Source organism: Pan troglodytes, chromosome 22 (genome assembly GCF_028858775.2).
Source record: "Pan troglodytes isolate AG18354 chromosome 22, NHGRI_mPanTro3-v2.0_pri, whole genome shotgun sequence".
Lineage (NCBI taxonomy): Eukaryota > Metazoa > Chordata > Mammalia > Primates > Hominidae > Pan > Pan troglodytes.
In genome coordinates this window covers 42,916,859-42,943,829 of record NC_072420.2, presented here as the reverse complement: position 1 = coordinate 42,943,829, position 26,971 = coordinate 42,916,859, and the positions used below count along the sequence as shown (strand labels likewise).

Below are 26,971 nucleotides of genomic sequence, written 5' to 3'. Positions count from 1 at the left end.
TCCCCAACACCCTTGCCTTTTCCGCACTTCCCTCTGGCAGAGCCAGCTACCCGCTTCCTCCCAGCTGGTACGGAGGCCACCACACCTCCTAGATCAAGCCACAAACCAGGACACATTGGCCCCACCGGAAAGTCATCCTCAAGGGCTCCAAACGAGCCTACAGCACTGCCAGGCAATGTTTCCAGGCCCCTCTGGTCACCCACACCCTCAACAGTGGGCCACACTCCCCTCACCTCCCGCTCTCTGGTCAGACGACATTGAGGAAATGGAATCCCCAGAAGGGAATGCCCTCATCTCTCCAGGACCTCTCTTCATCCCCACGCACCGTGTTTCCTCTCCTTCCTGCCCGCCCTTGCCTCCAGGTTCTCACCTCCATGCAGGCTTCAGACCTCACCTCCCCTGCCCCACTCAGCAGCATCCGTTAGTGACCCGTTACTGATCTGTTACTCTTCCTTGTGAGCGAGCACGAAACCAGAACCACAACCCTCCTGGGGCTCCCGTCCCCCCTTAAACCACACTCCCTGTACCCCTCGCCCTGTCTCCTCTCCATCACAGCCTACTCCTTGTGGGTGAGAGGCACTTCCGTGAACAGTGTCTCATGGAACACAATTTGGGAAATAGTGTGGTAGAAAATACGGAGTCCTGGGAATTGCATGAATCAAATATTTTAAAGAAAAATGACAGATTAAGGCTGATGGCTGGAAGGCGAAGGAGGAGGGAAGTCCACCTGGACTGTCACTATGCACCCTTATTTGAAAAAGCATCTTTGCAGAGGTAATTAGGATCTTGAGATGAATCATCCTGGACTTAGGGTGGGCCCTGAATCCAATGGCTGCTGTCCTCAGGAGAGGAGGTGATTAGGACATGGAGACAGGAGAGAGGCAGAGACAGGCTGGCCAGATGATTTTACCTAGAGTCTAGAGGAAATGAAACCTAATTTTTTTGTTCTTTAAACGTTTTATAACTGGATGACACTTGAGCTATTTGTGGTAGTCAAGTGGTTTCTGAGTTGGGGGCGTCAGCTAAAAGTGAGACCCACAGAGGAGGAAAATCCCCTTTCTGTCCCCCGAGCTGCTCAGGACTCCGCTTACCAAAATCTGCTGGGTTGTGGTAGGTTGGGCAGTTCAGACCCAAATCCCTCAAATATGGCACAAGATTGCAGACTTTTCCCCGGTACACACATTGTCCTTGACTCAGGACGTAAAGCTGGAAAAAAGGAAGGAGAAAAAGGGATCAAGCCCTGCCTTCCTCGGAAGGCAACCGGAGCCCTCAATCAATCAATCAACCAATCAATCAGTCAGCCCAGCGATCAGCCACTTCCTCTCCTGAGAGCTTTACATCACCCCCAAGGGCCCTATTAAGATCTGAAGGGAAAGCCACGATAAGCCAGGGAAGAATATCGCACGGCCAGGATGATTTGACTATATTGCTTGCTGTTTATTTTTCATGCTAACCCCCTGCTCAGAAAAAATTTTGGAGCTATACACATTTTATCCCTTTGTGACTATTTTTGCTTAGACTAATATCAAAACCTAAGTTTTTTTGTTTGTTCATCTTTTTTTTTTTTGATACAGGGTCTTGCTCTGTTGCCCAGGCTGGAGTGCAGTGACGATCTTGGCTCAGTGCAGCCTCCACCTCCTGGGCTCAGGTGATCCTCCCACATCAGCCTCCCCAGTAGCTGGGACTATAGGAGTGTGCCACCACACCGGGATAATTTTTGTATTTTTTTTTCTTTTGTAGAGACAGGGTTTTACCATGTTGCTCAGGTTGTTCTTCAACTCCTGAGCTTAAGTGATCTGCCCACCTCAGCCTCCCAAAGTGCTGGGATTACAGGGGACAGCCACTGTGCCTGGCCAAAACCTAAGATTTATAAACCAAATGATACTGTGCAAATGCTGTAACCTGTTATTAATTCTGGAAAACAAGTGTCCCCCCCCCCCATTTTAACAGGGGAGGTGATGAAGTTCTACAATGCTGGTGACACCCAGGATCCCATGACCGACCACCAGGACAGAGAGAGGACTCTGCTCACCAGCTTCCACTCCCCAGCCCCCTTTGCTGCCTGTGGTTCCACAAGTCTCACAAAACCCGGCACTTAAACGCTCTCAAAAATGAAGACACGCCATGAGCTAAAAGAAGGCCATGGGTACCCAGGGTTTGGTGTCATGAAGACATCCCACGAGGTAACAGAAGGCTGTGGGTACCCAGGGTTTGATGTCATGAAGACATCCCACGAGGTAACAGAAGGCTGTGGGTACCCAGGGTTTGGTGTCATGAAGATGCCCCACGAGGTAACAGAAGGCAGTGGGTACCCAGGGTTTGGTGTCATAAAGACACCCCACGAGCTAACAGAAGGCAGTGGGTACCCAGGGTTTGGTGTCATTCAGGCTGACCTGAGTGCAGCGGTAATCTGGCGGGGAGGGCCCGGGGCCCGCGTACCTGGTCGAACAGCTCGAAGAGTTTGGCGCTGGGCTGGTGGATGGTGCAAATGATGGAGCGACCCCCTTGAGCGAGCCCTTTCATCAGCGAGACCACCTGGAAGCAGGAGGCGCTGTCCAGGCCGCTGCAAGTCAAGAGGCACCGTGAGACGCCTGCGGGCGGCAGGAACTAGCCACTGCCCCAGGTTCCAGGGGTCCAGGGAGTTCCTGTCCCAGAGGGCTTGGCATCAGGGGCTGCAGCTGCAGCTGCCCCGTCCCAGGCCGGGCTCTGCTCTTGCTGTTTGTTTTGCTGCTCAGTGGCGGGGCACACAGCAGGGCTTTGCATGTTGCATTTTATTCCTGGTAAGAACGGAGGGACCCCAGCGAGCCTTGCTGCCAGAGTCCAGGACTGGGGGGTGGTCCCCACTCATCTGGGCAGGGAGGGACTTCACAACTATCCAGGCGGGACAGAGGTGGGGGGGGGGGTCCCCACTCATCTGGGCGGGGGGGACTTCGCAACTGTCCAGGCGGGACAGAGGTGGGGGGGTCCCCACTCATCTGGGCGGGGGGGACTTTGCAACTGTCCAGGCGGGACAGAGGTGGGGGGGTCCCCACTCATCTGGGTGGGGGGGTACTTCACAACTGTCCAGGCAGGACAGAGGTGGGGGATCCCCACTCATCTGGGTGGGGGGGGTACTTCACAACTGTCCAGGTGGGAAAGAGGTGGGGGTTCCCCACTCATTTGGGTGGGGGGGGACTTCACAACTGTCCAGGCAGGCAGCTGTGCCTCAGGTGGTCTAGTGCCCCGCAGTCACCACCCCCACTCCCCACCTCCCATCTATGGGGCTGGCGATGGGGGCATCACCCCATAGAAGGTGGCCTTGCTGCAGCCCAGGTGGGCTTTACTCCAGCAGGTGTTTCACTGTCCAGCAGGGTCCTGGGGGGACCTCTCTTCTCCTTTCCTAGCCCCTCAGATCTACTGCTATCATCCCCTCAACTCTGAAGTGACAGGCCCGGGGGACAGTGTGTGTTGGGCAGTCCCCCGGAGCCCACCCATCTCAGGGCATTCAGCCTGCAAGATGCTATTCAAGGGTTCATTGTGGTCTCTTTTCCTGAAGTATCTTATAGACACTGTGGGCTGGTACTGTGCAGGCCCAAGAGAAGAAAACAGGTGAGCCCCGCCATCCCCCCCTCAGAAGGCTGCTGTCACACTGCTGTCAAATCTCGCTGGACTTTGGAGAGGTGAGTGAGTGGCAGAAATGAGACAACGTAAAGTCTGGCTGAAGTCATTTCAGGAGAAGCCTGGTTCCTGGCCACCCATCCTGCCTGGGACAACTGGACAGGACACATGCAGGAGTCAGGCGAGCTCAACCTGCGGCTGGGGGCACCAGAGCCAGGACTCCAGGGTAGTGATTCCGCAGGGAGCCCCAAACATAAAGGGCATCACCCAGGAAAGGGGTCAGAGCGCCCGTGGGCATAGAGAGCTAGTGAGCAACCGAGGCAGGATCCTGTCCTGCAGGCGGGGTCAGAGCGCCCGTGGGTATAGAGAGCTGGTGAGCAACCGAGGCAGGATCCTGTCCTGCAGGCATCTCTGAGCCTCTGCTGTGCTAAACTGCAGGGCGTTTCCAGAACACACCTGAAGACACACCGTTTCCCAGGGCATCCCGTGACCTTGGCCTTCAGAGTGGCTGAGCCACGGGGAACTTGGTGTCATGGAAGAGATATGCATCATGAAAGGACGTTTCCCCCAAAGCCATACCCCCAGGGTCAACACAAGCCTTGCAGGTCTGAGCACAGAGTGAGTGAGAGAGGTGGCATAAGTCAGCTCTTCTGCCCAGTGGTCCCAGATGGAAGGAGGAACCGCCGGGTGAGCTCAACTCACCCCCTCTGAGGCTACATCAGGATGTCAGGGTCACCTGGAAGAACCGCTGAATACAGGGGGTTCTTCCTGCCCCTGGACACCAGCCCAGATGCTCCTGACTTACCTGGTGGGCTCATCGAAGAACATGACTGGAGGGTTGTTCACCAGCTCCAGCGCGATGGCCAGGCGCTTGCGCTGACCACCTGACAGGCTCCCGGTCCGCGTGTTGGCGCAAGACAGCAAGCCCAGCGCTGTCAGTATCTCCTTGACCTGGGGGCAACAGAACGAGAGACATTGGGAGCTGCCCGCCAAAGCTCACCACCTCCCATGGCCCATGCAGGAAGACCTGCCGGCCGCCCTCAGCCTGCTGGATGCACCGTGCCTGGCCCACGTGGAGGCCACGCAAGTCGAACCCACTCCAGGCTGCCCAGTGCCAAGTGGGGCAGGTGCCATTTCCACATCAGCCGTCCTGATGAGGGACAGAGACTGCCCAGAGGCTCTGCACTGCCCAGAGGCTGTGCAACAGTGCTGGGGTCAGATACAAGGGCCTGCATCCTCATCAGTCATATGGCCTCTGGCAGGTGCCCAGGGCACGTTCCTCACTGCTAAGCCTAGCCCAGTGTCCCATACGGAGAAGGTGTCCAGTCAATACTTGATGAATGGACACATGAGAGGATGCACAATTTCTGGTGGTTTCTGCCCAGAACGAAGGGGAGGGTCGCTGTGATGGTTACTTGAAAGAGTGGATGCAGAGTGCACAGAGCAGCATGGAGTCCGTGGGGGCTGTTCCCAGCACTCTTGTCATCGCTGAGGTAGGCATTAAGGGCAGGAACACGGTCACACACACCAGGGCTCTCGGGGAGGGGGACAGAGTCACTTTTGTTCTTGTAAATAGGTTTGACTTGAAAGCAAGGTCTCTGAGGTGCCAGGAAGGCAACGAAACAGATCTGCAGTACCCCTCAAAGCAGTCATGACCCACGGTAGCCACACCACGGCACAGGCTCTGGGAAGCAGGCTGCACGCCAGGAACAAGCAGGGCACGCGCACGGAGCCCTCCCTGTCTGCTCCGGATTATTGATCCTGTATTGACTCAGGGAACACGAAGGTCAGCAGATTTCTGTGCTGGCTTGGTGCTGCTTTCAGCCCCAGCATCATCTCAGAAGCAGGCCCTGGGTCAGCCACTGCCATCCCTGCCTCCCTACCCTGGGGACAGCCCACCTGGAGCTCCCTCCAGCATTCACCCAGCTATTGTCCCCACCCTGCCAGGGCAGCCCTGTGGTGGCCGGCCCCTGGGAGCCATAGCAAGCGGACCCTACTCCAGCGGCTCCTCTAGGGAGATGAAGTCATCTGAAGGGTGGAAGAACTCACGAGGAAGAAAATTTCCACCCTGTGCTTCTGAATTATTTATGCACGGTCGGTACAAAGTGCAGCTTCGGTGACAGAAAGAACCGGGGCACGGCTGCTGGACAGGCTGGGGCAGGTGGCAGTACAGGGTCAGCCGACCTGGGCTCCAGCCCTGTCCTGAACCTCCTTGCTGATGCCCTCACCCCAGCCCTGGTGCCTCTGCTGGATGCCTGGCTCTGAGGGCCGCCAACCCAGAAACAGCTTCTGGAAGGCTGTCTGGAAAAGGCTGGTGAGTGGGGGGCGTGCAAGGTGGGCAGAGCCCTCCTCCCAGCCGGCATCGACTGCTGGTCTTCCCAGGACGAGGCCTCCAGATCTTCTGGAACCACTGGGCGACGCTCTCGGCCGACTGAGTGGCTCTGGTGCTTCCAGGCTCACTGTGGGGGCCCCACACATGCGGCACATCTTCTTCTCTCCCTCCACCCTCATGGAGGGATGCTGGAAGCGGAGGCCGCTGTGGGTGCCTTTCCCTCCCCACCCCTGCCCATGAGATGGGCCCACCCCACTTTCTCCAGCGTCCGCTCAGGAGTGATGCCACCCAGATGGGTTCTGTTTTAAAGACTAGTCAGAAAGAACAAACAATGATCTCAGTTATTTATACATTTTCCCTAAACAAACAAACAAAAAACCTGCAAGGCCACTTGTAGCTCCAGCCCCCCTGGGGCTTCCCGGCGGGCACTCCAGGGAGGGTCTCGGCAGCCCAGGCTGCCCCTGGAGATCTCACTCCTGAGGAAGTGGCCTTGCTGGAGGGCTCTGGAGGGCTGAGGCTGCTTTGCTGGGAATTAAGGAAGGCCGTGAACAACACAGCAAAAATTCCACGATCTTCTAGAACATTCCATTCCATTGTGTTTCCATGAGACAGAGAGAGAACTTTGACCTAGGTGCACATCGGGGGTTGGAGGGAAGTGAGTGAAGGCACGAAGTTGCTGCCATGTTCTCCTGAAGCAATCCTGATGGTGGGCCCGATGGCGAGGCATGCACCTGTGCCATGGCTGAGGAACAGCTGGGTCTGCTGGTGAGGAGCATGTGCAGGACGCAGCGTGGCCTCCAGGTCCTGTGGGGAGGGCTCTCTGCATTGTTCAATCCAGCCGAAGAGGAATCTGAGGACGACGCCAGGGGCTCACCCCTCAGGGATGATTCAGCCACATGAGCTGATATTTTTGCCCTTGTAAACCCAGTTGAAAATAGCTGGAGGCTCTCATCCAGGCCGTGTCTTAGGCAGGGCCCAGGCACCACGAGGACACACACCTATGGGTGCCATCTGCCTTCGGGTCCCGTGTAGCTACTCCTGGGAGGCGCCTCCATTCTCCACCAAGATGCCAGCTTGTTCTGGGTCTTCCAGCTCCGGCAGGCCAAGGGACTGGCTTGCTGTGGCTTCAGCACGGAGCCTGCTGAGCAGCACTCACTGTGCACCCAGCCCATGGGGAGAGCGACTTTCACCAGCTACCCTGGAAAAGGCTGGTGGCTGTCGCCTTATGCTGCAGGGAAGCAATCCCACAGCCCCTCCCATATGGATCACATGGGCTCCATCGAGCTCAGAGACCTTAAAGAAACCATCCAGTTCAGGTTGCACTGCCCCAAAAGGCAGGTGGGGCCTGGCTTCCTGTCCCCACGTTACAGGTGAAGCTCGGCTCGGGGCACAGCAGGCAGTGGCCCAAGGCCATCCGGTGGGTTCCAGGAGGCCAGGATGGAGGGCTCCCCCGTGTGCTCAGCTCCACTTCACCACAGGGCCTCTCCGTGTTAGCAAGTCTCTCCGCCCTCCGCCTCCTGCGTCTGCTCCCCCCGCCTCCGGTGATCCCCGAGACCCTCTCCACCATTTGCTCTGTCCTTGGGCCTTATTTTGGGTCAGAGAGACAGAATTCCCTCTCTCCAGCGCCTCCCCCTCCAGAGCTCTTGGCTCCTCCTCCACGCCGAGCATCAGTGACCACTTCCACCGTCTCTCCTTGGAGCCCCCACAGCCGCCCCTCAGCTTGCAGGCCAGCATCTGGAGGGGTCTTTGGGACCTCGATGGAGGGCTATCCGAGACAAAGAGATTGGATTGTGCTTCCGACACCCCATGAAAGCAGGGAGGCCAGGGGATGGGAAGGAGGGCCCTGAAAGGCGGATCCAGGGGCACTGCATCCAGGCTTCGGGAGGAGCAGCTTCTTGAGTCTCCGGGTGGAAAAACCTCTGCTTCGTGGGGGCCCTGCACACTCTTGCTGGCCTCTCCTCTTGTCCTGTAGCTGATGGCAAGGAGGGCCCAGGACTGGGGGGTGGCAAAACTGACCTCAGACAGGGAGAGTGGAGGTTGCCCTGGCTCAATCCCAGGGCCCCGTTCTGTTGATTTGGGTTCATCTCCCATGGGAGACTTCGCCGAGACTCAGCTCTGACACCTGCTTTTCTCCATGTTCTTCTGTGTGCCTGGAACTAAGGCTCTCGTTTGTTACGTTCACTGCCGTAACGAAGCCCCCCACACCGGCTGGTTTCCACAACAGAAACTCCCGCCTCAATTCTGGAGGCCAAAGTCTGAGATCGAGGGCAGCAGGGTTGGTTCCTGAGGCCCCTCTCCTGGGCTGGCAGATGCCACCTCCTCCCTGTGTCCTCACGGGGCCATCCCTTGGTGTGTCTGGGTCCTTCTCTCCTCTTCTTACAGGGACACAGTTAGACTGGACTGAGGCCCACCCATATGACCCCATTTTAACTTCATTACTTCTGTAAAGACCCAATCTTCAAATACAGCCAATTCTGGGTTTCTGGGGCGTAGGCTTTAACATATCATCTTTTGGGGGGAATTCAGGCCATAACACTCATCTTCCATAACTTGGTATAAGTAACATTCTCGGGCTTGGGAGGTGGTGTGTGTGGGGGGGGGGCGTGTCTACGTTACATTGTTTAGAAAACACTATCCAGAGGGGGCTCTCGCCTTTCAGCCTAGACAATAAACTCACAAGGCTGGGTCTTCTGCCCCCACGAAGGGCCAGGAACACATGTGATTTCCACATTTTCTCTCTTTTGGGTTCCATTCATCCATTTTCTTTTCAATCTCAGAATAAAAGAATTCCACACAGAACATTTTCTGTAGCAACAAAGAATCATTTTCCTTCTCTCAGACGTTAGGCTCTTTCCACCTGCACTGGGCATTTCACCCCCAGCCCCGGTGACACGGGCTGAATCCTGAGTTTCGAAGGGCACAGTTGCTGGGGGAGGAGGAGCATTAAGGTTGTCCAACTCTTTTTTTCCATACCAAAGTGGTTTATATTTACTTAATATTAGCTATTACAGATGACCGGAGAGGGGGAAATGCCGGAAATAGAATTGCTATGACTGTTCCTCAGTATGTTTGACTCTGTCCCATCAATCACTTCATTTTATACCAGAACACAAAGGGCCATGTCGAGCCATTGGCACTAACCCGGCAAACCCCACTCTCAGCTGCCGCCAGACTGTGAGCCTTTAAGGGTGTTAGGAGAGAAAGATAATCTTATAGAAGGGGGGTTTCCCCAAATTCCATCTCACACTGAAAATCCCACCAGCACTAGCCGCAGTGGAGAGGAGGACAGTGGGTTTCCCGTGGAGGGTGTGTGAGTCCAGGCTGGTGGCCTCCTTCCTCTGTGTGGCTTTCTGCTGCTCCCCCTGGCTCTGCCCACCTGCATCTGTCCCTGCTCCCTGGGTTTAGGAAGCCAAAAAAAAAAAAAATGGCTAAAGGGATTAGAAAGTCTTCATCATCCTGGAAACGTATTTATTTTCTTTTTTAAGAGGCTGGTTAATAACATGTAAGAACTAAATTTCTTCTTGCAAGTGTAGGTGGGTGGATGGTGGTTATTTTTAAACGAATGACTAACCATCTTCATTGTTATTGTCTTATAAAAAATTTAATATCGATCATATTAAACACTAAAAGGGCAGCACTCTTGGTCTAACCCTGAAGTTGGCATCTTCTGGCCCCATGAGTGCCAAGTCTGTTGTCCCTCACGTTACATTCCAACTCCTGAATCTGAGAATCAAAGCCATGAGCGTGTGCACCAGATCTGCCTTTCTTGGCCTCTGGCTGCTGCAGGCCACAGCACTCCCTGAAATGTCGCCTGTCCCACACACAGAAGGCAAGGCAAAAACAAATCAACAAACAAAAGCCAATGCCAAAATGCCCCGGCAGGCACACCTTCCACATGCACGTCATGCACTTTCTGGACCACTTATGGGCACCAAACAACCCACTTACCATTTCCCTTCTGCCTTCATCCTTCTCCTGAAGCTTCAGATGTGCCGACACCTGCAGGGGACAAGGACAACAGTGTGGAAGCAGAACATACGGCCATTGGCAGTGTGAGCCTCATGCCCGCACTGCAGGCCACGGTGCAGCTAGCCAAGATGCAGCTAGCCACGGTGCCACTAGCCACGGTGCAGCTACCCACAGTGCAGCTAGCCACGGTGCCACTAGTCACGGTACAGCTATCCACAGTGCAGCTAGGCATAAGGCCACTAGCCACGGTGCAACTAGCCACCATGCAGCTAGCCACGGTGCCACTAGCCACCGTGCAGCTAGCTGATCATCATGGAAAACCCAAGGAGTTCTTGGCTTCTGATGCCCCTGCTTTAACAATGGTAGGATGGCAGGAGAGCAGTCCATGTGCGATGCTTCCTGCTATCTCAGTTGAATTTTCTGCTGTACCCAGGAGAGAAGTCAGATGTGGGCCATTTAGAGGTAAGAAAGCCCCAGGCATCAGGGGCTTGGCAACCAGCCTGGGCGGAACCAGTGGTGCGAGTTAGGAATTCCACAAACCGCCTGTTAAACTGCTGAGGCTTGAACTTATCCACAGGGAGAATCTTTACAGCACAGGAATTTACGAGGGCGACACACCAGGATGCCGCATTTTGTTGTTGTTGTGTTTTTTGAGATCCCGTTTGCTAACACAGCACTGGGCTCCTGGCCCTGCTTGGGAAAACCCAGAGTAGATCACCAAGCACAGGACGGGCCTTGCTTCCACCCTCCTGCCTCCTGTGGCCTTGGGCAAACATGCAACCTCCATTTCCTCACTGGAACAACAGTAAGGTTAAGCTCTGTCCACCTCATTAGCTAGAGAAGTTGCTGTGAGGATCAGAGGAGACGGTGAGATGCAGGGCGGTGGCAGGGAGGGGGGCGGGGTGTGGGGTAAAGAGGTCTCAGGCCCCAGAGTTGGACAGGGTCAGGCCCACGCTCCTGCCATGTGACACTGCCTGCCATTTCTCAGTCTGCCTGGCTGCAAGGGTGAAAAGCATAAAAATGCACAACTGTGTCTGATATGGGATCGGGACTCCGCAACGGGCGGCCAATATCTCCTCCGTGTGAGACAGGACCTTGAGTGGTAACATGTACCATAGCCTCAAAGTATTTCTCCAGGGCCTCATGAAATTCTCAGAATCAAAATCGAACTGAATTTGATTGTGAAAATAGATCATTTCACAGCAGGTTCGGTGGCGAGGTTGGGAGAGGACAGCAGGAGTCCCTAGTCGCATCTGTGGAGAATGCAGCCATTAAGCTGGGGTCCCAGTGAAGGGTCTCGAGCATGTGGCCATGGGGTTCACTCAAGAACTTACTGAGAAGTCAAACTCGGGCTACCCAAGACGCAGGAGCTGTTCAGGAATCAAGAGGGTGTGCATGGAGTTTGCACTTAGGGCATACATGGAACAGTGAACATTAGGGTCAAGAAAAACTTCACGACTGCTTTGCAGCATCTGTTCGCCAACTCCTCAGAGGTCCTCTGTGCCCCATCTGAACATCCATTTGGAGGCCAGATCAGCAGTCAGGGCTCCATGGGGCACACACCGCCCAGGGATGCTGGGCCCAGGGGAATGGCGTCTGCTTACCCACAGAACACGCAGGACCAGGGAACACGAATGGGAACAGCCCCACAGGTTCCTGCTTCTGTTTCCCCACAAAGAAGTTTAGGGAGCAGATCATGCGTCTGCAAACATAACCTGCTTCTCTTTGCTGAGCTAAGAACCCCTTGGCACTGCCCTTCACGTGCCACTCTCAGACACCATGGGGAAGAAGCTTTGCCCAACCCAAGTCAGGGTCTCTCCAGGTGGAAAACCAAGGCGAACCCCCATCTACTGACCAAAGCACAGAGCAGATCAAGCTGAGGATGTCCCCTAGGGTGCCAGGAGAGACATGAAGCCTGGGGACTCTTCTTTTGCAGCGAACAAGGAGGAAGCAGAAATATAAACAGTCCCCCACATAAAGCCAGCCATGACTGGCAACTGAAGCTGCACACTGATTTTCAATCTCCTCTTAATGGAAGGATTCTGGTGGTTGCCTCTGCTCACAGTTAGGTCTGTGTGGTTTCAGTCACCATGAGTTGGGCCTTTAAAAAAAAAAGGCCCCTGCCGGGTGCGGTGGCTCACACCTGTAATCCCAGCACTTTGGGAGGCTGAGGTGGGCAGATCACGAGGTCAGGAGTTCAAGACCAGCCTGGCCAACATAGTGAAACCCCATCTCTACCAAAAATACACAAATCAGCCGGGCATGGTGGTGGGCGCCTGTAGTCCCAGCTACTTGGGAGGCTGAGGCAGAAGAATCGCTTGAACCTGGGAGGCGGAGGTTGCAGTGAGCCGAGATCGTGCCACTGCATTCCAGCCTCGGTGACAGAGCGAGACTCTGTCCCCCCCCCACCAAAAAAAGGCCCTGGAAACCCAGACACATGGCACTTGGCTAGGTCGCAGTCTGTTCAAGGAGCACAACCAGCTATTCCAGAAATCCAGGCAGAGGATACCCCCTGGACCCTTCTGTGGCCCCAAGAGGGGAAGATATTTTTAAACTTCCCCAAATACTGGATTTATCCACAGAGGACATAAGTGAAGACACTGTGGTGAGGCTTTCTAGGAGTGAAAAGAAACAGTGACCAAGTTGAATTGATTAGGCACCAACTGTATGCCAGAATTCTACCCCACCTTCCCTGTATTTTCCCTTTCAATATTTACACCAACCCCGTACAGTCTTGCAGATGAGGACACTGAGGCTGTGAGGATAAAGCAGGTGCACGGCAGGGAAGCCGAGCTGGCAGTTAAAGGTGCGCCTTTGGAGACAGACAGCCCTGGCCACGTGTGGCCATCAGCAGCCGTGTGACCCTGGGCTCCTGGCTTCACTGGGGGAAGCTCCATTTCCCACCCACTTTTTTGGGATGACATATCTGGTGTGTGTAGAGCTATGTGCTCAGGGCCTGGGACCCAGGAGATGCTTGGCCACTGCTGGTTTCATTTTCCCACCTGGGAGGCAGGTGAGTCAGAGGAATAGACCCTTGGTATCCTGACCAAGGCACCAGGCGAATGGGTGCTTGGGCCAAAGACACAGAAAGACTCAAGGATGACTGACAGGAAGGAGAATCCCAAGCACTGGCCTGCAGGGGAAATAGGATGGTGGCTGCCCTGGAGAGGATCACCCAAGCCAGCCGGGTTAATAACCTTCTCAGAAACTTGACCCCAACCCTGCCAAACAAAGTCCATTAAACTCACAGTCTTGGGGGGTTTTGGGATGACGCTGCCTGTCCCAACAGCAAGTCTGGTGTTAGAACTCCACTAGAGGGAGGTTGCTGACCCTGTGCAGGCCGCGTGGCAGAGCCCTTGAGTCCCTCGCAGCTGGGCACTCGGCCAGTGCTGTGTCTAATGTGGGGGCTGGGGGCAGATGGGGCGGGGCAGGGTGGAGCTCACCATCATGGCCTCCTGCACAGTGAGATGCGGCAGCAGCATGTCATCCTGCATGATGTAGCAGGACACCTTCCGGAAGCAGCGCAGGTCCCGGGGCAGGCCGTTGATGAGGACGGCCCCCTTCATGCCCGTCTCCCTGCAGAGCCAAGGACAGGAGAAGCCGTCAGCCGGGCTCCTGCTCCTTCTCCACCTCCCAGGGCAGGAGAGGGGAGCCAGAGAGGGGGGCTTGCCTCCCAGCATCTTCCCAGCTGAACCACTGGCCACGGGGACCCCGAGGGGCAGAAAGGGACCGGACCTCGCTAGCACTGCAGCGATCGGGAGGAAGACATTCCACAGAGAAAGCGCCCGCTGGGAAGAGGAAGCCGCACGCAGGCCTCCGTGGGATGGTGTGTTTATACTAAGGGTAACGGCAGCACTTTCTTGACCTGCCAAACAAAGATTCGCAGGGATGGTCCTATACGCAGCCGCGAGGTCGGGATGTACAGCCCCTGGATTTGTGGGGGTTTGTAACGTTGGCTTCTGAACAATTCTGTGTGTAGCTCAGGCTACACCCAACTGCCCAAAGGCCGGACCTCTGCAGACTTCAGGCCTGGGAAGGAGCAGAGAGGGGCCTGGGGCCCGGACCAGCTTAGCCGAGTGGATGGCCCTTCTCCACCAGGGAGAATTCTCTCTGCTGAGCAGGCTGAGAGCCTCCCAGGTGCTCATGCGAGGCGGGCACGGCCTCACCAGGCACACTCATTCACTGGCTGGTTCATCGGCTCCCTGCAGACCTACTGTGCGCCTCTGCTGCCTGCCGTTCTGGGAGCATCAGTGCAGCCCGGGAGCTGGTGCATGCCACAGGCAGTCTACACACTGTGCTTCTAAGGATCCAGTCTTTCTAGCCCTACCTCCTAGACGTTATGGGGAATAAAACAGAGGCGAATCTACAGAGACTAATGAAAGCATGTCTAGCTTCCAACTTTACTCAGCTTGTTACTATGACTGTGGGCCTGCGGCCGGGTCTCTTCTCTTCTCCAGGCACAGGCTGGGGTCAACTGGCTTCCCCTGGATCCCCAGGTTGAAGGCCCCATCCTGAGTGGCCTCTGCAGCTCCGGGATGCCAAGCACCCACACAGGCTGCCAGGAGCTGTGGGTGCATTGATGATCTGAGAAACAGCCACCCCTGCAAGAATACTCCACTCCTCTCTGGCCCTGCCTCACTCTGAGGATTCAACTTCAACCTTTAGATGTGACTGTCACAGGCAGGAATTTGCCATAAGTGAGGTTTTTTCAAACCCCAATTTCTGGCATTAAGGTGTAATTCAGAAGCTCTAAGGAAAAGGGTGATATTTGCCATTTTTTCAGTAAATGAAATTATTACTATTATTACTATTTGCCAAAGTTAGTAAATAAAACCAATCAGACATGAAAATAACTGACTTTAACAGAGCATTTTCTAAACACTTCTAAAGATTCTAAGTTTTCTAATCATTCCCAAATGGATGACATTGGACACAATGGTCGCCAAACTTCTTTGTTTTTTGTTGTTGTTGTTGTTGTTGTTTGTGTGTTTTTGAGATGGAGTCTCGCTCTTGTCACCCAGGCTGGAGTGCAGTGGCGCGATCTCGGCTCACTGCAACCTCTGCCTCCTGGGTTCAAATGATTCTCCTGCCTCAGCCTCCTAAGTAGCTGGGATTATAGCACCTGCCACCACGCCCAGCTAATTTTTTCTGTATCTTCAGTAGAGATGGGGTTTCATCATGTTGGCCAGGCTGGTCTAGAACTCCTGACCTCAGGTAATCCGCCCACCTCGGCCTCCCAAAGTGCTGCGATTGCAGGTGCCAGCCACCACACCCGGCTCAAACTTCTAAACAACTAAGACCATCACAAGCCCCAGCCAAACAGTTCTCATTCTCTTCTGAAAATGCCTTGTCTCTCTTCAACTTGCATTCACTCCTGTTCTCTCCAAGTTCTCTGGCCACCCCTCTCCCTGAACTTGACCTTCCTACTTCCTCCTGTCCCTTTAGCCAGGATGAGCTCATCCAGGGTGCTGATGTGGCCACTGTGCCCAGGGACCCCTCTCTGAGCGTGGCTCTCCACCCATCATATGGCCCTTGGCAAGTGCAGCCTCTCAATGTCACTCTCTCCCCTGGACTACTGCTGTAGACCACAGCCTGCTCCAGGTGATGGGGCTGATGGAAGGAGCTCCACTCTTCCCACTGCTGGCCTGACACCCGGGTGAGAACTTTGCGCCCCGGGCAGGGCTGCTTACCTGTATCCAGCCAGGATGTTCATCAGCGTGGACTTCCCAGCCCCGGAAGGACCCATAATGGCCACCAGCTCACCACTATTGAACTTCCCAGAAATTCCTTTCAGAAGGGTCTTGTATCCTGCAAAAAAGCGGATCATATTCATATTCATTTCATTTTATCTCTAATGCAGTAAATATGCAAATGTTCAAGTACACATGACCAAGGCCAAAGGCAACCTTTGACATGCATCGTAGAAAAGGCTGCATTCCAGGGAAGAACATGAACTTCGTGTCTTTCGAATTCCCTGGTCTACGTCTTCAATTGCATTTCACGGGTTATAATAATGATAATAATTACCAGCACATGTGTAATGCTTTAGAGCTCACAAAGCACTTTCCCACTCATTGTCTAGTCTATGGGGAATCCACCATTCCCGTCTCAGAGTGAGGAAGCGATGTCCGGTGGGCCCAGGTGACCTGCCCAGGCCCTCGGCCAGTATGGGCAGAACCCAGCTCTGAGCTGCAGCACTACCAGCTTGCTCCTGCCCCGATATGCCATGCATGTGTCTGTATTAATTAATAATTCACTTAACTGCATCTACAAATTATTTATTTATGCTTTATATATTTATGTAAGTATAAATTATGTATATATGATTTATTTATAAATAATCAACATATGATTAAATAATCAATATATTATTAATCCCTTAATTAATAATTAAGAAAGTTTGTCATTTTGGAGCCACACCAAACTGCTTTGGAATTTCTGCCAAGTCTCCATCTGAGAGCTTTATAAAAGGGGAAAAGCTGCACATCCCAAGCAAAGCCGCATTAATTTTTTTTTCAAATAGACTGTTTAAAAGTGCTGTAAATAATAAAACAGAAGCAACTGGATGCATAGATAATGTCTCCCAATCCAGGGGCACTTTTTTTTTTTTTTTTTTTTTTTTTTTTTTGAGACTGAGTCTTGCTCTGTCGCCCATGCTGGAGTGCAGTGGCACAATCTTGGCTCACTGCAAGTTCCGCCTCCCGGGTTCACGCCATTCTCCTGCCTCAGCCTCCCGAGTAGCTAGTACTAGAGGCGCCTGCCACCATGCCTGGCTAATTTTTTGTATTTTTAGTAGAGACGGGGTTTCACCGTGTTAGCCAGGATGGTCTCGATCTCCTGACCTCGTGATCCGCCCGCCTCGGCCTCCCAAAGTGCTGGGATTACAGGCGTGAGCCACCGCGCCCGGCCCGGGGGCACTTCTCAGTGTAGTATCAGATCAGAATCCACTGTTAAATGATCAAGAATCACGTGAATGCCATTTTAGCTTCCACACGTTTCAGGGGACCTAATGAGACAGGGACCTGTGGGGTCCTTGGCCCAGTCCCGTGTTTTAGACTTTCTCCCGGTCCCCAGCTGGGCACCCAAGCCTTTATGTTTCCAAGAGTCTGGCCCAGGGGAGTTTGCTCCCAGCTGTCTTCCTGTCTTTCATAGATAGGACACTGGAAAATGCCAACCTGCCACCAGGTGCTGCCTTAATTTGGATGTGGAGTCCCTGAGGCCTTGTTTAGGGGAGTCAGAGAGCTGCGGAAGCCAGTCAGGAAGCTTGGGACTGCCACTCATTACAGACAGGGCGGTTGTCGCCCCAGGGAGGGTGAGGAGAGTCATCCCAGTGGGGGTAGGGGCACAGGAAGAAAGGGCTGGGGCTGGAGAGCAGCTCAGAGCTGCAGGTGAACCAGCTCGTACAATAGGACTGTGGATGACAATGCTTACAAACACACAGCACTTGAGGCCTACACAGATTAGCGGGGCTGGAGGAGGACCGGGAACCCCAAGAATAGCCCTTCTGCTGAGCCACGGGTGCCCCTCAGTGGACAGGCAGACAGAGGAGCTGGGTGGGGACCACATAGACCCTTCCTCCACAGGAGCAAGCTCTCTGCACCATGGAGTACTGCGGCACTTCAGGGACCCAGGCCCCCGGGGACCCACGCGATATCCCCAAGAAAGCACTAAATGCTGGGTACCTGCTAATTACCATCTCTTGTCTATTCAGGGTGGAAGTGGGGCTGCTCCCCAGCAAACCTCCCTTAGGCTGTGTCCTCTCAAACTTATGAGCTGCCTGAAGACGCCTGGTCACTGAGCTCACCAGCAGCCATCATCTGACTATGGCCACGACCCACCTGAGGGTTCATGCCTCGGGCTCTGAGAAGCCTCTCTCCCTCCGTCCAGGGCAGGCAGGGCCCACCTCTCTTTCTGGGCACAGCCTCTGAGCTCTCACCTTTGACAGTGCCTGGGGCTGACCCTCAGTGCTGGGGCTCACTGGGGCACCCGATGATCACCCTGGCTGGAGGAAGCACATACAGGCTGCAGTGACCCCCAGGACCCCAGGAACAGGACATGGCATGGAGGCTGGGAGCATTCGGCCCTCTCATGGGAAGAGCAGGACAGGTGGTCTCAGGCTGGTCTTGCTATTGAGAACCAGCAAACTGGAATTTGCACCAAACAGAGAGTGCACACAACTGGGGCTGCAGGGGTCCACTCCACCTGGCCCTCATGGGGTCCAGCAGTGGACACAAAACCCAATTCAGGGCTGTACTTCTCTGATATTAGAAACTTATTTTTCTTTCTTTCTTTTTTTTTAAAAAAGACATGCATTTGGAATTGAAGAATCTTAAAAGTGGCTCTGGAAACAAAGTCCAGTAAACATTAGTCTGCCCTGCTGTGGGACAGCCCGGGTACAACAGTGACCTTGTGCAGATCTAAAAGTGAGTCCTGGGCTGAGGGGCCCAGGAAACACCAGTCAGAGGCTTCCTGTGGTAGTCGGGTTTCCTGAGTATCCAGCGCGCGCACACACACACACACACACACACCTACCTCTATTTATGTAAGGAAATCACCCTCCCCGCAGAGCCCTGCACTTGGTTCCCATTACAGAAATATAAAGCGAAGATGCGACCATCCCACCCCGCCTGCCCTACTTTCCCACCCCTGAGCTCTGCTCAGCCCACTTCTTGGCATAATGGACATGCACCTGCCTCCCTGTCCTTGTGGGCTCTCGTTCACAGGGCACACTGTCTTCCACTGTTCCTCTGGCTGGGATAGTGAGTGCCCAGGATAACAAGTGCAGAGACTGCCAGAGCCAGGCCCAGTGAAGGCCCATCAGCCCCGTGCAGGATGCCCAGGTTCAGTATTTGAAACAGCCAGATGGTAGCCCAGACCAGAGCTTAGACACAACCCAGGCCAGACCAGAGCCGCAGACTAGAACAGCCAGACCAGAACTTAGACAGAACCCAGACCACACCCAGACAGAACCCAGACCACACCCAGACAGAACCCAGACCACACCCAGACAGAACCCAGACCAGACCCAGATCAGACCCAGACAGAACCCAGACCAGACCCAGACAGAACCCAGACCACACCCAGACAGAACCCAGACCACACCCAGACAGAACCCAGACCAGACCCAGATCAGACCCAGACAGAACCCAGACCACACCCAGACAGAACCCAGACCACACCCAGGCAGAACCCAGACCACACCGAGACAGAACCCAGACCAGACCCAGATAGAACTCAGACCAGACCCAGGCAGAACCCAGACCAGACCCAGACAGAACTCAGACCAGACCCAGACAGAACCCAGACCACACCCAGACAGAACCCAGATCAGACCCAGAAGGAACCCAGACCACACCCAGACAGAACCCGGAGCAGACCCAGACAGAACCCAGACCACACCCAGACAGAACTCAGACCACACCCAGACAGAACCCAGATCAGACCCAGACAGAACCCAGACCAGACCCAGACAGAACTCAGACCACACCCAGACAGAACCCAGATCAGACCCAGAAAGAACCCAGACCAGACCCAGATCAGACCCAGACAGAACCCAGACCACACCCAGACCAGGTCTAGAGAGAACCCAGATTAGACCTAGACAGAACCCAGACAGAACCCAAACCAGACCAGAGCCTCAGACCAGACACTAAACGGAACTCAGATAAAAACTGCAGACCAGAACCCGCGAGAGTGCTAGGCGGGCAGGGCCGGCCTCTGTGAGCCTGGGTGGGAGGAAGGCTCCAATCCCCATTTATCTTTAATCAGTGTCTGTTTCCCCCTTTCCCTGCACCAACCCTAAAGTCTTTATCAATTGCTGGGTTGTCTCTGAGCACTGCATGCTAAGAAGAAATGATGCAACTTAATCCTTTTTTAGGGGACATAAATTCATAGTCAATTAATCAAGGCAAAAAAAGCCATAAGTTCAACCAGACTCCTCTGGGAAATGGAAAGAAATGGGAGGTGAGGGCCATCGAGAACCAGAGGAGAGAATGGGGTCTGAGCAGGGCCCCAGGCGCCAGACACCTGCTCAGGAATTAATTCCCTAAGTGACACCAGCAGGCTACGTATCTTCTTGGGGCCCTAATGTCAACATCTGTAAAAGAGAACTGGACAAGATGGTTTCTAGTGTAGTCTTAATTACCCTAGAAAGGAAGCAAATGCTCTATGAGCCTGTGAAAATCCTTGCTCCTTAACACAAAATATGGGAGCTTAGCAAGGGGCACAACCAGCAGTGCCCGGGGCTGTGGTCATCGCCAGAGGACAGAGATGGGAGGAGGATAGAAGAGTGCTCCAGATAGGGTGGCGACGGACTGCCCTTGGAGCTGCAGACCTACATGATCAGAGAGGAGCAAATCCCTTGGGATATTCCAAAGACAACCCACAGAGTCTATCTCTGCCCCTTTTACAGTTTGTTCCCTAAGATGATGCCTACTTGGGAGAGACAGGAACAGAGCATGCTGGTCCTTCAGAGCTACTCACTATAAAAGGAGCAGTGGAAGCACCTTGATCCCAAACCCTCCTAATCAGACTCACCTTGGCTGAATTTCATATTGCAATTCTTTTATTTTATTTTATTTTATTTATTTATTTTGAGACAGAGTCTCGCTCTGTCACCCAGGCTGGAGTGCAGTGGCGCAATCTCGGCTCACTGCAAACTCTGCCTCTTGGGTTCAAGCGATTCTCCTGCCTCAGCCTCCTGAGTAGCTGGGATTACAGGTGCGCACCACCATGCCAGGCTAATTTTTTGTATTTTTAGTAGAGACGCGGTTTCACTGTGTTAGCCAGGATGGTCTCAATCTCCTGACCTCGTGATCCGCCCACCTGGGCCTCCCAAAGTGCTGGGATTACAGATGTGAGCCACCACACCCAGCTTCATATTGCAATTCACAAGTCCACTGTCAAAGCAAAACCAAGAGCAAGCCCACTCATCCAGGCTTAAGAGAGAAGAACCCTGCCCAGGAAGGGGAGGCCTGCAGATTAATCCCTCAAGCCACGAGGGGCAAGCTATGGCAGTGCGCGAGGGGGCTGCCTCACTAAGGGGGAGGCCAGGGCCGGCAGGACACCACTGACTGTAGAGGTGGAGAAAAATGTCTCCAGGCCATCCCAGCCTGCGGTCCTGAGCCAGCTCGCAGTCCGGTGTAGTGGACCAGAGGTGCACATCTGGAAAGCCTGAGAAGTCAACAGTGGTCAGGCCGCCCTGCGGTGTGTTAGAGCTGACCCCTTTCCAGGGCTCATCCTCTCACAGCCCCGGAGGCTGGAAGTCCTCACTGGAAGTGTCCTCAGGGCCGTGCTCCCCCTGAACGTGCTAGGGGAGGACCTCCCCTGCCTCTGCCAGCCGCTGGTGCTCCAGGTGTTCCTTGACTCGTGGCTGCCTCCCTTTGATCTCTCCTCTGTCTGCGCATGGGCCTCTCCCCTGTGTATCTGTGACTCTGTGTCCAAATTCCCATCTTCTTATCCAGACAGCTGTCATATGGGATCAGGGGCCCACCCTACTTCAGCATGACCTCATCTTAACTAATGCCATCTGCAGTGACTCTGTTTCAAGTAAGGCCACATTCTTAGGGAGCAGGGGTTAGAACTTCAACATATCTATTTGGGGGACGCAACTCAACCCACAGCAGAGCACAATGCTAGGGAGAAAGCGTCACCCGGGGCTGCTGCACTGGATGCAGCCTCCAGGAGGAAACTGACCTGTGGGTGCAGGAATGAGGGACGTGAGGGCCTCAGCACTCTGGACTCTGTTATCGGGGTGCAGCCCTGCCCGAGCACAGCTGCAGCTCCTATGAACCCCTGTGTGCACTCGGAAAGATGGTGTGAAGCTGTCCTGCATGGGGATGGGGGGCCAGCACAAGCGAGCACCAACAAGCTGGCTCTGATCCCGAGGAGCTCAGCCAAAGGGCCCAAGAGGTGGCACCCTCCCACCCACTGTCTGCCACCACGGGCAGAAACCATGAGAGCTAGTGGCCTCAAGGCCAGAGATGGAGTCCTGGTGTTGTCAAGGCTTCCCAAGACCCAACCCTCCCCATGCACGTGCCCCCAGTCAAGACCCTGGAGAGCTCCCCAGAGCACACCAACCAGCACCCCAAACAGCACTCCTCTATCTCTTCTCTCCTGGTCCTCCCCCTTTCCCCATGTGGCCATCTCTCCCCCACCTCCTTCCCTCTCTCCTCTGTCTCCCTCTCTCTCCTCTCTGTCTCTCCTTCTCTCTCTCTTTCTCTCCACCTTCTCTCTCTCGCCCTTCACCTTTCCTTTGCCAGCATCCTCTGAGAAGTAGGAACCTCACCTTTCCATCTCTAAACATTCGGCCCTGGCCCAGTGTAGATACTCAAGTGTCGCTGAATGGATGGATGAATGGATGAATGGATGAACAGATGGATGAATGGATGAATGGATGAATGGATGGATGGATGGACAGACGGATGAATAGATGAATGAATGGATGGATAGATTGACAGATGGATGGATGGATGGACAGATGGATGGAAGGATGGATGGATGGACGGACAGAGGGACGGACAGATGGATGGATGAACAGATGTTTAAAAACCACGCAGATGAAGCATTTAGTAATGTTTAAAATTAAGTGAATATTAAAGAGTTTCCTGAGTTATCCCCTCCTTCAGAATGAGCCACTTTTAGAACATTAGAGATTCAGAGACAGCCTGTGCAGACATCCCGAATTCCGGTGATCATGAGTATAAGGAGATAACGCTGGAATGAAGCTGCCCCTCCTAAAGGCCAGCTGGCCAACCCCAAACCAGGCACCCCAGATGAGCAGGGCATCCAACAGCCGCCATGTGACACACGTCTTCTTCTGCTTCCAGCTCTGTCACTGCCCTGGAGGCCCTGAGAATGTCAGCTCCATGAGGACGTGAGCAAGACCAGCTTCTTGATTATCATGCCCCGCGAACCTGGAATGGAGCCTGCACAATGGTTACTGGAAGGAAATGTTCGTGGCACTCACAAGACAGGAAGGGCTCTTGGCACAAATAAACCTTGAGCAACATCCCGTCTCAGGCAACGCCGTGGCCTTGTCGTCTCTTCCCACACCTCCCTTCTGACAGGACAGACCCCTTTGGGACCACAGCCATCAGGCAATGCCCAGAGGCCACTGCAGGCCCAGCCGCCTGGCCCCTCCCCACAGTCTAACGGCAGGATCAACCTACTTCAGGCATTTTTACGGGGTTGCTGGCTCCGTCTGTCTTGTGTTACATAAGCACAAACCCCTCCCCAAGTGGGCGAGACAGAAGTCATCAGGAAAACTGTAGACAATGGCCATGGAAATGTGCCTGTTGTGTTCACTTCTGAGTAATTATGTTTTGCTGTAAATGTCGCTGAGGTGTAGAAAACACAGAGAAGTGCGCAGACCATAAATACACAGCTTCACATGCTTTTCCAGATCGAACACACCAGGGTCCCAGCCCCCAGATCAGAACTGGGACATGGCCCACTCCTAGGAGCTCCCTCACATCCCCTTCCTGTCACTTCAGGGATAACTACTTTTAAATCTAAAGTAAACCCCCAAAGGTGTTGATTTTTAAATGAAGAAATACAACTTTTCCAAAACAAACAATAAAAAAGACAGTTTCCTCCCTTGGAAATGAAGGCAACATTCCTTTGCCCATGGAAAAGTCAAGGCACCTTTCTGAGATGGAGATTACCCCCCAGTGATCCCATGAGCCCTGTTAGCTGCTGTGGCTGGGCTACACCACTTGCCAGACAGCCCCTGGAACAAGGGGGTTCGGGTCTAGAAGGAATTTCAGGACGGCACTGAATGTTTACATTTCCTACATTAGCTAACAGTGCTTTGCAAAGAGAACCGATACCTGTCAACTGTCAACACCTAGGAAGAGTCAGGGGACACGGCAGCATCGCTCGGGGCTAGGAGAGTTTTCCTCACTCTGTAGAAATGTGCCCTTGAAGGAGGCACAGGCAGGGCCAGCCCAGTCCCCGGGCAGAGGCCATGAGTCACAGAACGGGCCTCGCCAGGCCAGAGCTCACTGGGGTGGGCACGGCGCCAGCCTGGCTCCTGTCACTCCGCTTAGGCCTCACAGCAAGCGAGTACTGCATCCTTCTCCATCTTTTACAGGTGACATACAAGAGCTTGGAGAGGGTTAATGACCTGCTCAAGGTCACACGGTAGGTCAGCAGAGGATCCAAGATTCCAACCCCTTCTGCCAAACCCGGAGGCGGCTCTTGCACCCGGGGCCAAGAGTGCCTTTGCCAGGCCCCGCAGAGCGGTTCCCAGCCGTTCCCCTCCTCCCTCCCTCCTCCTCCGAGTGGGCATATTCTCATTGAATCAATACAGTCAGCTCAATCCAGAATTGTGCATTTAGCCTGATATCGCATGAAATATTGAACAGAGGATCAGAAGGAATTTCAAGCCTTTCCCCTCATAAAGAAGAAACCCCGTGGGTCACCTAAGGCTAAGAATACCACCCAGGTGTGGGCAGGGTAGCTGGCAGCGCTGATGCAGTGAGATGCTCTGAAAGCTATGGCCGTAAGAATTCCTATGCCCATTCAAAGAGATCTTCACTTGTGCAACTGACCTTTATCTTTCAATTTATTTTTCATTCCACAAAACATCCTCAGAAAAAAGAAGAATTCTTGCCAGGGTGTGGGAAGGTCTCCTGTCCCTTACGGAGGACTCAAGCGCTGTTTACATGAAGGACTCCTTGCAGCCTCTGCTAGGAAGTATGCTTCCCCAAGCCAAATGCATGCTCCCTAAGGCTTCGTGTGAGAAAAACCTCTCCTACTACCTGCCCAGCAACCAAGGGATCTGAGCCCCTTGGGAACCATTAGCCCCCCAGTCCTGGTTACCTGCAGAACATAATAAGCAAGTGACTAGCTCACTCAGGTTTCATTGAACGAGTTGCAGTTTGGAAAGGGGCCGGCTGCTTCTCGAGAGACCCTGGGGAAGATCGGTCATTGGGTTTTGTTTCCCAGCAGCACCAACAAAGGCGTGTTGTCCATCTGCACTGGGCTGGGCTGGGCTGGGACCAGGTGAAGTGGGCACCCACAGAGAATCAGGGCCTTGTTTTGTGGTTTTCCAAATGTCAAATGTTACTCTGATAGCTCAGCGTTCTGACCTCTCCGTGAGTTAAGTATGCCATAAACATAAATGTGGATAAACAGCAGGGACAAGAGGCCATCCTGTGTTTATGGAGCTCCGCGGCCGAGGTCGCAGCGTGTTTCGCCATCCTTGTCTTGTTCACTCACCCGCCAGCTTCCCGAGGGGGCCAGGCCAGGCAGGACATTCCTCTTCCAAGCCAGAGCGAGGCAATGCGTCTCCTCACAAGCGGGCAGTCCCCGATACACAGAGGGACTCTCGCTCGGGGCTTCAGTGGAGAGAGGGGGTGGGGAGCTGCCCAAGCCTCCCCCAGGCCCCTGTGGATTCTGTGCCCCTTCGACCAGGCCAGGGAGTCTGCGATGGAGTTTCCTATCCTGCTTGTCTGTTTTCTCAGGAGTCATCCTTTCTCATGGGAGAAGATGCCATGCAGACAGTACTGTTCCCACCGGCCGCTCCCGTCACCCCACATCCAGGAGGTCAGCTTTCCAACCGCAAACATCAAAACACTGTCACCCTGGCCTGAGCACAGCAGGGTATCTGAAATCCCCTCACAAATGCCTCCGTTTAGTAAATATGCAGCCAGCAGGACTCCAGAGCTGCCTGGGTGGGGCGGGAGAGGGGGGGTGGTGGAGAGGGGGAAGGGGGACAAGAGCACCCCCCCCACTCACCGTACTAGAAGAAGAAAGAGGGTAGAAAACGGGAGAGAGGGGCCGGGCGCGGTGACTCATGCCTGTAATCCCAGCACTTTGGGAGGCCGAGGCGGGTGGATCATAAGGTCAGGAGATCGAGACCATCCTGGCTAACATGGTGAAACCCTGTCTCTACTAAAAATACAAAAATTAGCCGGGTGTGGTGGCAGGCGCCTGTAGTCCCAGCTACTCAGGAGGCTGAGGCAGGAGAATCACTTGAATGAGGGAGGTGGAGGAGGTTGCAGTGAGCTGAGATGGTGCCACTGCACTCCAGCCTGGCAGAGCGAGACTCCGTCTCAAAAAAAAAAAGAAAATGGGAGAGAGGGAGGCACACAGCTGTGGGGCTGTGGGGAAAAGTGGGTAGCTCATGGGGGAACAGAGGTGGGGTTTGCTTTCTGGGTCCTTGTTCAGTTTCTGGGATGCCTCTATTTTCCTTCCTTCCTGCTAAGGGATATTTTCCTCTCCTTGGCTCCTTGGCAGGAGCTGCGTGGGGCTGAGTGCAAAGACTGAGAGGGGAAGTAAGAAGTCCATCCTGCTGCACTGTCACCTCTAATGCCACCAGTTGGTGTGCGTTTGGTGGAGGGGGTCACTGGGGAGTTGGGGCCCTCCCATGCGGCTCCTCTCCTCCCTAAATAACATGGTTTTAGATATTCTGGTGAGCTCTTTTGAAAATCTTTTCAACTTCAAAAGAACCCAAACAAAATCCTGCAGAGGGAACCCTGGGGAGGGAGACTCTGCCACACTCAGGCTCCCCGGCTTGTGTTTCTCAGGTGATGAGCCCCTGGCAGGAGCAGCAGCGTCATGGGTCTCAGCATCTCAGGCCCCCTCGAGAGGGGCCCTGGCCCCGGCCGGGCTACCATTCAGCTCCGTGGTGGAAGCTGGGTCCTAGAAATGCTTGCCGCCCAATGCCACCTGCAGGGTTGAAGTGAGCATCTACTCTGAATGCCTTTAGGGCCACGTGACCAGCTTCACTCGAGAAGCAACACAACTCATCCTCACCTTCCTCCACGGGATCGCCAGGAAACCCCCAACCATAGGCCCTTCCTGCCCCATGAGCTGCTGACAAGACTTTGCCACGATAGCAACCGCCCCCAGGTGATGGGGCCCTCCCTGGACTTGGACTGACCACGTGCAGGATGCCGCACTGGCCTGAAGAAACCAGGAGGGAAGGGGAAGACCAAGCCAAAACCACCGTCCAACCCACAGCTGCTGAGCTTCAGGGCCGCTCACGCCTGGGGGCCTTCTTTCTCCCGCTGTGCCCCTTTGCCATTGGCCTCTCTCTCCCCTGCTCTTTTCCTTTCTTCCATCCAA

At 54.3% G+C, this 26,971-nt stretch overlaps 1 protein-coding gene across 11 annotated transcripts in view; it reads right to left on the bottom strand.

Annotated features, from left to right (window-relative positions):
• The window catches only part of ABCG1 (ATP binding cassette subfamily G member 1), a 77,856-nt gene that overhangs the window by 10,021 nt on the left and 40,864 nt on the right, over positions 1-26,971 (bottom strand). For all 11 annotated transcript variants that reach the window (XR_010154424.1, XR_010154423.1, XR_675884.5 and 8 more), the window contains exons 3-8: positions 15,589-15,706; positions 13,342-13,474; positions 9,878-9,928; positions 4,403-4,548; positions 2,440-2,563; positions 1,092-1,206 (exon numbers count right to left, since the gene is read on the bottom strand). Coding sequence is in view for 7 of the 11 variants with exons in the window: in XM_003319090.6 (XP_003319138.3) it covers positions 1,092-1,206; positions 2,440-2,563; positions 4,403-4,548; positions 9,878-9,928; positions 13,342-13,474; positions 15,589-15,706 (687 nt within the window). In the remaining 4 variants the exon portion in view is untranslated. The remainder of the gene's footprint in view (positions 1-1,091; positions 1,207-2,439; positions 2,564-4,402; positions 4,549-9,877; positions 9,929-13,341; positions 13,475-15,588; positions 15,707-26,971) is intronic.